General features: G+C 46.1%; 1 protein-coding gene across 1 annotated transcript; it reads right to left on the reverse strand.

Annotated features, from left to right (window-relative positions):
• Positions 1-1,475: 1,475 nt before the first annotated feature.
• LOC125515404 (autophagy protein 5-like) lies at positions 1,476-6,398 on the reverse strand. Its single transcript, XM_048680871.1, has 8 exons — positions 6,154-6,398; positions 4,133-4,257; positions 3,945-4,011; positions 3,332-3,421; positions 3,164-3,251; positions 2,909-3,031; positions 2,510-2,641; positions 1,476-2,001 (listed from the first exon to the last, which is right to left on the reverse strand). Exons 1-8 carry the CDS (start codon positions 6,280-6,282, stop codon positions 1,691-1,693), a joined length of 1,065 nt encoding a protein of 354 aa, XP_048536828.1. The 5' UTR covers positions 6,283-6,398; the 3' UTR covers positions 1,476-1,690.
• Between the last annotated feature and the right edge of the window lie 7,468 nt (positions 6,399-13,866).

The raw sequence follows: 13,866 nt of genomic DNA on the forward strand, positions 1-13,866 counted from the left end.
CGAGGGAGAACTACTCCCTCCTCGTCATGGAGAGCACCGGGATGATGAAGATGGCCACCGGAGAGGGATTGCCCCCTCCGGCAGGGTGCCAGAACGGGTCTAGATTGGTTTTCGGTGGCTACGGAGGCTTCTGGCGGCGGAACTCCCGATCTATTGTGTCCCCGGACGTTTTTAGGGTATATGGAGATATATAGGCGGAAGAAGTACGTCAGGGGGGCACGAGGGGCCCACGAGGGTGGAGGGCGAGCCCAGGGGGTGGGCGCGCCCCCCTACCTCGTGGCCTCCTCGAAGCTTCCCTTACGTGGACTCCAAGTCTCCCGGGCTTCTTCTGATCCAAAAATAAGTTCCGTGAAGTTTCAGGTCAATTGGACTCCGTTTGATTTTCCTTTTCTGTGATACTCTAAAACAAGGAAAAAACAGAAGCTGGCATTGGGCTCTAGATTAATAGGTTAGTCCCAAAAATCATATAAAATAGCATATAAATGCATATAAAACATCCAAGGTTGATAATATAATAACATGGAACAATAAAAAATTATAGATACGTTGGAGACGTATCAGTCACCCCACCAGCACCGATGCCCTCTTCTTCGACGATCCAGCCAGACCGGCCCGCCGATGAAGATCTACACGTTGGATCCCTCCGGCTTCACCAACGCCACCGTCGCGCACCACCTGACGAAGACCGCCGCTATAGCACATATCTCTTTCGCCGTCCCACAATAACCCTCCAACACTTCGATAGCAGGCCTTGATCTAGACCTCCCCTATGTAGTTGGCGCCGCACAGGCTTAGCCCGACGATGAGAGGGGAAAATGTCGGGTGGTGGCTAGGATTTCTATGTTGCATATCTTAGAAAATGATTCACTAAAATTGCCCATCGGTTATCTGTGAGATTTAACTAAATCTCATCTAAATAACATCAACATAAAAATGTTATTTTCTTTTTCTTCTTTCACTTTTACTTATTTACTCATGTTAGATCGGGGGTGCAACTTTAGTTGTTCGTGATCCGTGGACATGCAGTTGTGCACAATCAGGGGTGCAAGAAGTATAGTTGCACGCGGATAAGCGGACGTGGAAACATACTTGCAGGCATCGTGAAAAAAGAAGTGCAACATGAATGAATTTGTCAGTCCAAGCAAATCAGTGGTCAGTCAGACTGTTTGTTAACAAAGTAGGAAAATCATAGGGCACAACTGAATGTGATACCCACACATTGCGGCAGCACGTTTGCTCAAGATGTATGTCTAATGGAAAAGAAGGTGAATCATTGCACGAAGTGGCGTGATACCAGGCGTTGCTTGAAAACAGATTTAACTGTTGTTTTTCTAAAATGAAGTTAAGTTGAAAGCAATTAAATGACTTGACTCGAATTCGACAGAGATGGCATATGAATATTCTTCCTTCCCAACTTCCAGCAACAATTTCATACCACCATAAACCAGCATCGTGAACCGCGAAACAGGAATCGTTCCATTCATCAATCGTATTCAAACCCGCACCGCACCGCACCGGGGGCTGCAGATCTTAACACACCTAAACGACCAGGATTTTACCATCTATATGTATGTACAAACTACCCTCAAAAAAAAATATGTATGTACAAACAAAAGAACAAGACCAGCAGGCCGTTCCTGGTCCTATGGCATCTAACCTTTTGTCTACTGTTCTTCTATCACCGTTACATTCATGCGCCGATGTATACACAGACATGGAGGAAGCATTCAGGGTTCCTCAGGTTGTTGGCCACCCAGAGAAACGGCGTATCCAGGCCGAGCTCCATGCCTTGTATCCTCACCAGCTTCACTCTGGCCTTCTTGGCCACATCCATCTCCTGTGGACTTGCCGAAGCTGGTTCTCTGTCGCGAGGAGTCCCTGGAGTGGTATCTGAATCGCCAGGTGCCGAGTCTGGACCAGCAGCTCTAGCTGTGGGCTTCGAGCCAAAGAACTCTGGCAGCAACGTCTCCAAGGCATGTTCCAGGGTAGTTATCCTTCTACCTGCAAAACAGCACGATGTGTATATGTGAAGGAAATCTCACTGTTATCGCAGCTCCACAACAACCATCATGAAGCAAAGAATGTGAGCGGAAGGCAGTTCGTAACATGTAGTTTGGACAGTTTCAGGGGGTGATTATACTCAGTCACACTTGTTTCCTCGTTAAAGATAATAAAATGTTAGACCCATTAGTTTACAGCCCTTTGCCCTGGCTTGCTCAAAAGGGGTCGCAAAGCAGAAGGTTAAATAGTAGCAAGGTCTTTACAATAGATTGATAAATATCCACTTAAAATAACAGAAGCTGCACCAGTTTCTCAATGGAAGAAATATACATGTGCATGCTTCCCAGTTTGGGGATAACCTCCAGATGGCGGTAATACAAAATACTCCTACTTAATATTTTTCTGAAAAGCACTACTACATGGTTGGTGATTACGACAAGCAAAATCCTTCCTCAATCCATACTGGCATTCAAATGATAACATAAATGTTGGCAGCAGAGCTACATACCTCCCTCCTTTCGGATCTCGAATGGCCGATTTATATAGGATACACTTTCCCAGTCACTGACAGGAATTGCATCTTCTAAATACTCAAGGTCTTCTTGAACTCTGCGCACGTATAATCGAACAGGTACCCTGCCTAACCAGGTATTAATTGAATAGATCTATCAGAGCAATGATTTCTTAATGTGGCACAAATCCATTTTTATCATAGCCGTATTTTAATGTCATATGAATACAATAACGTATAGGTCCATCATTGTATAACTTGAAAATGTATATGAAGTTTTAAAAATGTGAAAAGCATGCAACAATTAACTAATATAAAAAATGCCCAGACAAAAAAAAATGGTATGAAACATTCAGGTAATACAAGAGTAGACAACTCAGTGACAGAAGAGCATACATGGTTTGACAGATTCAGGCTCATCAGAACCTTGTCGAGGCTCTAACGAGGAAGTCCAGAAGTACTCTTCAAACGGTCCAAGCTTAAGCTTGGTAGAGATATTCATATAACTATCCGCATCTCCTATAATAAACAAAATAACACGTCTGTAATCAAAGCATGAATGAAGGTCACAAGCATTGAGAGAATGGATCTTCCACAAATGGTAGAAACTAGGTATACTTCGTACAGAAAGGTAGTTTCTGGCGAGCATACTTCTCCTCACTGATTCCCACATAGCAAGTTGATCAGCCTGGGACATTTTCATCACATTCTTACTGTTTCCAGTTATGATGAAGGCAGCCTGAAAAAGAGAAATTATTACGTTATTGTTTGAGATCGGAAGAAAGAGTTGCCGGGTAACACCTAGTTCTCAAAACGAACCTCTTTCAGGGAATTGTTGTAGTTCCACTTTACACTATCTTCACCTTCGCATGGTGATAATATATCTGCAGGATACCCCCTAAAATGAACCTATAAATTTGATGCGTAAGTTGTGTGCATATGGCGAACAACTGGAGCAAGTAACAGGGGATACCACATAGAAACGGAATAGCAGATTCATGCAAATGACTTGTGTTTTCAGAAAGACTAACATCTCAATAAGAAAATGTACCCTATAGGGATAGATGGTTATAAACTTGGTTTCTAATATTCGTACACTGATGGATGGCTGATTGCAAATAAGCAAGGATTACAAAATGTGTGGCATGCATATAAATATTTTTACACTCTAATTGGTAATTTATTGGACTTAATTGCTAAGTAAGTAACTAACTAGATCCTGAGGCATTATGGCATAAATCTCTAACAGTATTTCCAGCAAACTTAAACATTAAGAGAGAGTAAACATTTTTTTATCAAAAGGTTTCTCCTAATCCAGTATCACATTATGGCATAAATGAACCTTCAACACCAAGAAAAACACCTTGCAAATTAAACAAAACATAAAAGAAAATATGTATAAACAAAAGTCCTAGAGGACTCATAGTCTTACCGTTAGATTCCATGGCCTTTCTGGTTCAGCACAAAGAAGGTCGAAAAGAACACCAATGGGCATATACCTAACAATGCGAAGATATAAAGTGCTGTCAGCAAATAAAAGCGACAGCAATAACATGGGTTCTGAAGATTTAATAAGGCGATAGACCATCGTTAATATTAGTAGGAGATAACATATGTTACCATTTTAGTGGCAGCCCTTTATACTCAAACCAAACAGTATCGACGCCTGGTGGGAGTGAACTGCTGAAATGAGCCTTTATGATCGAGACCAAGAGTGGGAAATACCCAATTCTTGGCCCAAAAAGCTGTTGTAGACAAAATAAAGATCAATGAATGAAACAAACACTCCTATGGGAAGGAAGATGAATGCTTTGGCAGGAGTGAAAATAGAAGTAGTGTAGCGTACATGCCACACACAGGGGTATCATCTTATTTTGTTACGCTTGCGGATAAGAAGAAAATAAACAGTGGCAATCATGTGGAAACTCTATGCAACAACAGATGCCAATAAAAGGCGAGCAGCAATTATCTAGCATACCACTATCAGCTCAGGCTTTAAGCTAAAATAGATTGCAATGTGAAAGAGGAATACAGGAGTATATTTTGTGGATACAGCAAATGTGCTGAAATTTGAGATGGGCTCTAGGCCCATATAGCAATTTCTGAAAAATCTCTAAGGGCCCATGTGGGTTATATGGCACTAGGTGTAGTGGGAAGTTTAGTCCCACCCCGCTAGTGGAAGGAGAGTTGGAGTGGTTTATAAGGGTTTCTCTTCTACATGCTATTGGAGCTTGAGAAGAGAAGAGGCCCTCGCGCACTCCTCCACCGCCCGCCTCGGCACGACGCGCCGCGCCGCGGGATTGAGCCGAGCCGAGCTCACACCTACGCGCTTATTTTTGCCAGTCACTAACGGAGAGTTCTCTGACAGCTGGGCCACGATCTGAGACGTCAGATCGTGGGCTGTCACGGACTCGGACGTGGGTCGAGCCCACGTCTCTCCACGCGGCTGCGTCTATATAAGTGTGTGGTGTCTCCTAACCCTAGCCGCCACGAACAGATCACATCTGCTCCACGCGCATGTCCACCGTCGTTCCTTTGCTGCTGCTGCCGCCGGTGACTCCATCCCGTCCGACAGCTGGGCCACGATCTGAGACGTCGGATCGTGGGCTGTCACGGACTCGGACGTGGGTCGAGCCCACGTCTCTCCCCGCTGCTGCGTCTATATAAGTGTGCGGTGTCTCCTAACCCTAGCCGCCACGAACAGATCACATCTGCTCCACGCGCATGTCCAGCGTCGTTCCTTTGCTGCTGCTGCCGCCGGTGACTCCATCCCGTCCGCCGCGTACACGGTCGACGGGAGAGCAGGTCTCCGAAACCACGCCCTTCTGGTTCCTGTACGGGGTGAGGGGCGAATAGGTTTTTGGGCAGCGATTACGCGACTGCTCGTTTCCGATCGTCTACTTCCTCTATGTCCGTGTCGCCTTCATCATCACCATGTCCACCGACACCGAACGTGCCGCCGCCGAGAAAGCTGAAGCCGACAAGAAGGCCGCCGAGGACGCCGCTGCCACCACCAAAGCCGCGGCCTCTGCATGACCTACTGGAGGGTATAACTCGTTTATCCCGCTCCTACTGTTTTCTGTTTTAGCCATGCTAGCGTTATACGTAGATCTTTCTGCAATTAGCGTAGTGCTAGCTTGACTGAATATCAGTATGTGTTTATTTTTGTCAATATCGTGCTAGTGATTTACTCGCGGATTAATTTAATCAAGAAATTGCCTATTTACTCAACAAAATGTATATTTATCTTCAGCATATCAAACATATGCAGAGCATGCCAGCAGCAAACTTAGCCTCTTACATAAACAGGATACAAAACATACTTGAAAAGATCATGCAAGCTAACTGATAACTTCATTGCTTGTGAAGAACCACAAGCAGAATCACCTCCATGCTCATATGCAAGAATATACTAGTCCCACAAAGTTGTACTAAAACAGCGACAATTAATATAGATTGGAGGGAGTAACAAAATTTGTCAGAGGGTTTGCCTTTAAAATTTTTAGGCTTTTGGAGCTCACGGGCAGGCTGGACTAAAACCTATCAGCAACCGTGATCCTAGCATCCAGAACTCGAATCGCGCGGCGCCGAGATTTGGGATTTCGGATGGCGAGCACAGTGGATGGGGAGTGGCTTCTTACATGGAAGGGCGGGGGCGGTGGGAGCGCGGCGACGTCGGCGTCGTGGAGGTGGACCTGGAGCGGCACGGCGCCAATCCAGTGCCACCCCGCCGCCTCCTCCGACCACGCGTCCCGCGGCGGCGCCGACATTGCTCGCGCCGGCGGAGGACGACGGACCGGTCCCGCGCGCGCGCGGTAGACTCAGCCGAGATCGCCGCCGGCGATGCCTCCTCCACCGCCGTCCCGCGGACCAATCTGCCTCGGCTCGGAAGTTCGGAGCTTCGGATGCTTTGCTTCTGCTTGCGGAGAGGAGGATTCTTCTGATGAAGAGGGAGGAGTTGGAGTCGGGGCCAAAGCCCCTCTCTTTTTTCTTCACGTTGCCGCGATGGATTTGATTCGATATCCACCGTCCGATTCTGAAACGTAGTTCATCCGAATCAAGTCTCTCCTCCAAAAATTCCATACATAACAGATCCAACCGCATATTTTTTTTGGGTCCAACTATGTTACATCTAGATGTGAGATATTATCTCACATCTAAGTTGATTTCATCATCTGTTTTGTGGCCCCTTTCACTTGTTTTTTTTTCATATTTTTTAACAATATATACACAAGAAAGCTATCACGATTCACGTATAGCTACACGCGCTCAAAAAAGTTCGGCCGTGGCCGCTACACATGCACGCTACTGTAGATCAATCAAAGTGCTTGCTTGTGTGCTTGGTTTGAGCTAGCTTTGCACATACGAGCGAACGGCAGGGAACTTTGAATACTTTTCTGTAAAAGGGAGCAAATTTAAAATACGAATATTTTTTGGAAGTTGTGGACATTTTGCGAACATATTTTGAATCTTGAACACAATTTTGATTCCATTTAAAAAAACGAGATCATTTATTATTATTTTTAATCTTTTTGAAAGTTTTAATTCTGAACATTATTTAGAAAACGTGAACAATTATTGAAATCTGAATTTCTAAACGAACAATTTTTAAAAAATACATTGACATTTTTCAAAATTTGACTTTCTGATAACAGAAAAGAAAAAATAATTAAATAAATAAAATTGCATGTTAATGGTGAACTTGCAACTAGGACAAAAAAGTTTCGACCCAGTTGTGAGTCGGTTGTGGATTTGCAACTCGGGTAAAAGAATGTCAAGCTCAGTAGTTAGTCGATGATGGACTTGCAATTGTGTCATAAAAATCTTGGCCTGTTGCGAGTCAAGGATGGAATTGCAACTCGGGAAGAAACATAATCTAGGGTGTGTTGTGTGTCAATGGGGAACTTGCAACTGGTTAAAAAATGGTCTGGCCTAGTTGTGAGTCGATGGTTGACTTGCAACTACGACAAAAAAATCAAAGGTCACGCTTGCATGTCGATGGTTGACTTGGAACTGGTATAAGAAAAGGGTCAAACCCAGTTGCGAGCCGATGGTTGACTTGCAACCTGTAATGCCCGGATAATTTGGGTACAGTAAAACCCTCCTAATGATGCCATGACATCTGCGATTACTGTTACTAATCTCGGGATAATTCGAAGCCGTGTCAAATTCAAGCTTAAATTTAAAGTTGACAATGAAAATTTTCAAATATTAAAAATAAAATATTCGGGCTATGTCTATTATTGCATCGGTAATTATGGTGAAATAAACACATTTTTATAAAATGCCTAACTGCTTTTAAATGAATTAAAACAGAAAAGAAATAGTAAAAGAAAATACAAAGGGGAAAAACAAACAAAAAAAGAAAAGGAAGAGAAGGCCCCCCACTGGGCTTCGGCCCAGCAGGCCGGCCCATTCGGCCGCAGGCCCAACCGGCCTCCCCCCACCCCCCCTTATCCACTCATCCCCGAAACCCTAACCACCCCGTCGCCCCACTGACCCCACACGTCAGGTTGACCAGTCAACCCCTGTTGACTGCTGACGTCAGCATGACATCATGCTGATGTCATATATCCATTTTTGAATTAAATTAAATATCAGAAAATGATTTAAATCTTTAGAAAATCATATCTTTTAATCCGTAACTCGGATGAAAATAATTTCTACATGAAAGTTGCTCAGAATGATGAGACGAACCCGGATACGCAGCCCGTTCATCCGCCACGCACCCCTAACATGTCAAACTCGCAACTTTCCCCCTCCGGCTCCTCTGCCCGAAAACACGAAACACCGAGGATACTTTCCCGGATGTTACCCCCCTTCACCGGTATCACCTACTACCGCGTTAGGGCACCTCTAACGTCTTTACTTGTCATGTCATGCATCACTATGCATATGCTTGCTTATATATTTATTGTTTCTCCCCCCTCTTCTCTCGATAGACACTGAGACCGACGCCGCTGCTACCCAGTACGACTACGGAGTTGACGACCCCTCTCTCTTGCCAGAGCAACCAGGCAAGCCCCCCCCCCTTGATCACCAGATATCGCCTACTCTCCTCTATACTGCTTGCATTAGAGTAGTGTAGCATGTTACTGCTTTCGTTATTCCTATCCTGATGCATAGCCTGTCCTTGCTACTACTGTTGTTACCATTACCTGCTATCCTACTGCTTAGTATAGGATGCTAGTGTTCCATCAGTGGCCCTACACTCTTGTTCGTCTGCCATGCTATACTACTGGGCCGTGATCACTTCGGGAGGTGATCACGGGCATATGCTATATACTTTACACAGTTTCATTACCTGTGGTACTGTTCGGAGATGGGGGCTGAAGGGGCAGGTGGCTCCATCCCGGTAGAGGTGGGCCTGGGTTCCCGACGGCCCCCGACTGTTACTTGAGGCGGAGCGACATGGCAGGTTGAGACCACCTAGGAGAGAGGTGGGCCTGGCCCTGGTCGGCGTTCGCAGATACTTAAACACGTTTAACGAGATCTTGGTATTTGATCTGAGTCTGGCTACTGGCCTATACGCACTAACCATCTACGCGGGGACAGTTATGGGCACTCGACGTCGTGGTATCAGCCGAAGCCTTCGTGACGTCAGCAACGGAGCGGCGCGCGCTGGATTGGACTGGAACGCCTCTAGGCTAGGTCTGCTTCCGGCCGCCCACGCAACGTGCAGGTGTGCTAAGGGCGATGGGCCCAGACCCCTGGGCGCTTAGGTTTAGACCGGCGTGCTGACCTCTCTGTTGGTCTAGGTGGGGCTGCGACGTGTTGATCTTCCGAGGCCGGGCATGACCCAGAAAAGTGTGTCCGGCCAAATGGGATCGAGCGTGTTGGGGTATGTGGTGCACCCCTGCAGGGAAGTTAATCTATTCGAATAGCCGTGATCTTCGGTAACAGGACGACTTGGAGTTGTACCTTGACCTTATGACAACTAGAACCGGATACTTAATAAAACACACCCTTCCAAGTGCCAGATACAACCGGTGATCGCTCTCTCACAGGGCGACGAGGGGAGGATCATCGGTTAGGTTATGCTATGCGATGCTACTTGGAGGACTTCCGTCTACTCTCTTCTACATGCTGCAAGATGGAGGTTGCCAGAAGCGTAGTCTTCGAAAGGACTAGCTATCCCCCTCTTATTCTGGCATTCTGCAGTTCAGTCCACATATGATAGCCTTATTCCATTTGATACCTGCATATGTAGTGGTAGCTTTGCTTGCGAGTACTTTGGATTGTTGGAAATATGCCCTAGAGGCAATAATAAAAGCATTATTATTATATTTCCTTGTTCATGATAATTGTCTTTATTCATGCTATAATTGTGTTATCCGGAAATCGTAATACATGTGTGAATAATAGACACCAACATGTCCCTAGTAAGCCTCTAGTTGACTAGCTCGTTGATAAACAGATAGTCATGGTTTCCTGACGATGGACATTGGATGTCATTGATAACAAGATCACATCATTAGGAGAATGATGTGATGGACAAGACCCAATCCTAAACATAGCACAAGATCGTATAGTTCGTTTGCTAGAGTTTTCCAATGTCAAGTATCTTTTCCTTAGACCATGAGATCGTGTAACTCCCGGATACCGTAGGAGTGTTTGGGTGTACCAAACGTCACAACGTAACTGGGTGAATATAAAGGTATACTACGGGTATCTCCGAAAGTGTCTGTTGGGTTGACACGGATCAAGACTAGGATTTGTCACTCCGTATGACGGAGAGGTATCACTGGGCCCACTCGGTAATGCATCATCATAATGAGCTCAAAGTGACCAAGTGTCTGGTCACGGGATCATGCATTACGGTACGAGTAAAGTGACTTGCCGGTAACGAGATTGAACGAGGTATTGGGATACCGACGATCGAATCTCGGGCAAGTAACATACCGATTGACAAAGGGAATTGTATACGGGGTTGCTTGAATCCTTGACATCGTGGTTCATCCGATGAGATCATCGAGGAGCATGTGGGAGCCAACATGGGTATCCAGATCCCGCTGTTGGTTATTGACCGGAGAGCGATCTCGGTCATGTCTACATGTCTCCCGAACCCATAGGGTCTACACACTTAAGGTTCGGTGATGCTAGGGTTGTAGGGATATGTATATGCAGTAACCCGAATGTTGTTCGGAGTCCCGGATGAGATCCCAGACGTCACGAGGAGTTCCGGAATGGTCCGGAGGTAAAGAATTATATATAGGAAGTGCTATTTCGGCCATCGGGACAAGTTTCGGGGTCACCGGTATTGTACCGGGACCACCGGAAGGGTCCCGGGGGTCCACCGGGTGGGTCCACCTGCCCCGGGGGGCCACATGGGCTGTAGGGGGGTGCGCCTTGGCCTACATGGGCCAAGGACACCAGCCCCATGGGGCCCATGCGCCCAGGGTTTCCAAAGGGGAAGAGTCCCACAAGTGGAAGGCACCCCTAGGTGCCTTGGGGGGGAGGGAAACCTCCCTTGGCCGCCGCCCCCCTAGGAGATTGGATCTCCTAGGGCCGGCGCCCCCCCTTGGCCCTCCTATATATAGTGGGGGAAGGAGGGCTTTTCATCCACGCCTTTGGTTGCCTCCTTCTCCCTCTCCAACACCTCCTCCTCCTCCATAGTGCTTGGCGAAGCCCTGACGGAGTACTGCAGCTTCACCATCACCACGCCGTCGTGCTGCTGCAGGAGCCATCTTCCTCAACCTCTCCTTCCCTCTTGCTGGATCAAGAAGAAGGAGACATTACGCTGACCGTACGTGTGTTGAACGCGGAGGTGCCGTCCGTTCGGTGCTAGGATCTCCGGTGATTTGGATCACGTCGTGTTCGACTACCTCATCCCCGTTCTTTGAACGCTTCCGCTCGCGATCTACAAGGTACGTAGATGCATCTAATCACTCGTTGCTAGATGAACTCCTAAGATGGATCTTGGTGAAACCGTAGGAAAATTTTTGTTTTCTGCTACGTTCCCCAACAGTGGCATCATGAGCTAGGTCTATGTGTAGTTCTTCTTGCGCGAGTAGAACACAATTTGTTGTGGGAGTAGATGTTGTCAACTTTCTTGTCGCTACTAGTCTTATCTTGCTTCAACGGTATTGTGGGATGAAACGGCCCGGACCAACCTTACACGTACGCTTACGTGAGACCGGTTCCACCGACTAACATGCACTAGTTGCATAAGGTGGCTGGCGGGTGTCTGTCTCTCCTACTTTAGTTGGAGCGGATTCGATGAAAAGGGTCCTTATGAAGGGTAAATAGAAGTTGACAAATCACGTTGTGGTTTCACGTAGGTAAGAAAACGTTCTTGCTAGAACCCTACTTCAGCCACGTAAAACATGCAACAACAATTAGAGGACGTCTAACTTGTTTTTGCAGCAAGTGCTTTGTGATATGATATGGCCAAAGTTGTGATGAATGATGAATGATCTATATGTGATGTATGAGATGTTCATGCTATTGTAATAGGAATCACGACTTGCATGTCGATGAGTATGACAACCGGCAGGAGCCATAGGAGTTGTCTTTATTTTTTGTATGACCTGCGTGTCATTGAGAAACGCCATGTAAATTACTTTACTTTATTGCTAAACGCGTTAGCCATAGTAGTAGAAGTAATAGTTGGCGAGCAACTTCATGGAGACACGATGATGGGGATCATGATGATGGAGATCATGGTGTCAAGCCGGTGACAAGATGATCATGGAGCCCCAAGATGGAGATCAAAGGAGCTATGTGATATTGGCCATATCATGTCACTATTATTATTTGATTGCATTTGATGTTTATCATGTTTTGCATCTTGTTTACTTAGAACGACGGTAGTAAATAAGATGATCCCTCATAATAATTTCAAGAAAGTGTTCCCCCTAACTGTGCACCGTTGCGACAGTTCGTTGTTTCAATGCACCACGTGATGATCGGGTGTTTGATTCAAAACGTTCACATACAACGGGTGTAAGACAGATTTACACATGCAAACACTTAGGTTGACTTGATGAGCCTAGCATGTGTATAGACATGGCCTCGGAACACAGAAGAACGAAAGGTCGAGCATGAGTCGTATAGAAGATACGATCAACATGAAGATGTTCACCGACGTTGACTAGTCCGTCTCACGTGATGATCGGACACGGCCTAGTTGACTCGGATCATGTTATACTTAGATGACTAGAAGAGGGATGTCTATCTAAGTGGGAGTTCATTAAATAATTTGATTAGATGAACTTAATTATCATGAACTTAGTCTAAAATCTTTACAATATGTCTTGTAGATCAAATGGCCAACGTAGTCCTCAACTTTAACGCGTTCCTAGAGAAAACCAAGCTGAAAGACGATGGCAGCAACTATACGGACTGGGTCCGGAACCTGAGGATCATCCTCATAGCTGCCAAGAAAGATTATGTCCTACAAGCACCCTGGGTGACGCACCTGTTCTCCCTGCAGAACAAGACGTTATGAACGCTAGGCAGGCACGTACCGATGACTACTCCCTCGTTCAGTGCGGCATGCTTTACAGCCTAGAGCCGGGGCTCCAAAAGAGTTTTGAGAGACATGGAGCATATGAGATGTTCGAAGAGCTGAAAATGGTTTTCCAAGCTCATGCCCGGGTCGAGAGATATGAAGTCTCCGAAAAATTCTTCAGCTGTAAGATGGAGGAAAATAGTTCTGTCAGTGAGCACATACTCACTATGTCTGGGTTACATAACCGCTTGACTCAGCTGGGAGTTAATCTCCCGGATGATGCGGTCATTGACAGAATCCTCCAGTCGCTTCCACCGAGCTACAAGAGCTTTGTGATGAACTTCAATATGCAGGGGATGGAAAAGACCATTCCTGAGGTATTTGCAATGCTGAAATCAGCAGAGGTAGAAGTCAAGAAGGAACATCAAGTGTTGATGGTCAATAAAACCACTAAGTTCAAGAAGGGCAAGGGTAAAAAGAACTTCAAGAAGGACGGCAAGGGAGTTGCCGCGCCCGGCAAGCAAGCTGCCGGGAAGAAGCCAAAGAATGGACCCAAGCCCGAGACCGAGTGTTTTTATTGCAAGGGAAGTGGTCACTGGAAGCGGAACTGCCCCAAATACTTAGCGGACAAGAAGGCCGGCAAAACAAAAGGTATATATGATATACATGTAATTGATGTGTACCTTACTAGTACCCGTAGTAGCTCCTGGGTATTTGATACCGGTGCAGTTGCTCACATTTGTAACTCAAAGCAGGGGCTGCGGAATAAGCGGAGACTGGCAAAGGACGAGGTGACGATGCGCGTCGGGAATGGTTCCAAGGTCAATGTGATCGCCGTCGGCACGCTACCTCTATATTTACCTTCGGGATTAGTTTTAAACCTTAATAATTGTTATTTAAT

This window comes from Triticum urartu, chromosome 6, assembly GCF_003073215.2.
Source record: "Triticum urartu cultivar G1812 chromosome 6, Tu2.1, whole genome shotgun sequence".
In the NCBI taxonomy this organism is placed as follows: domain Eukaryota; kingdom Viridiplantae; phylum Streptophyta; class Magnoliopsida; order Poales; family Poaceae; genus Triticum; species Triticum urartu.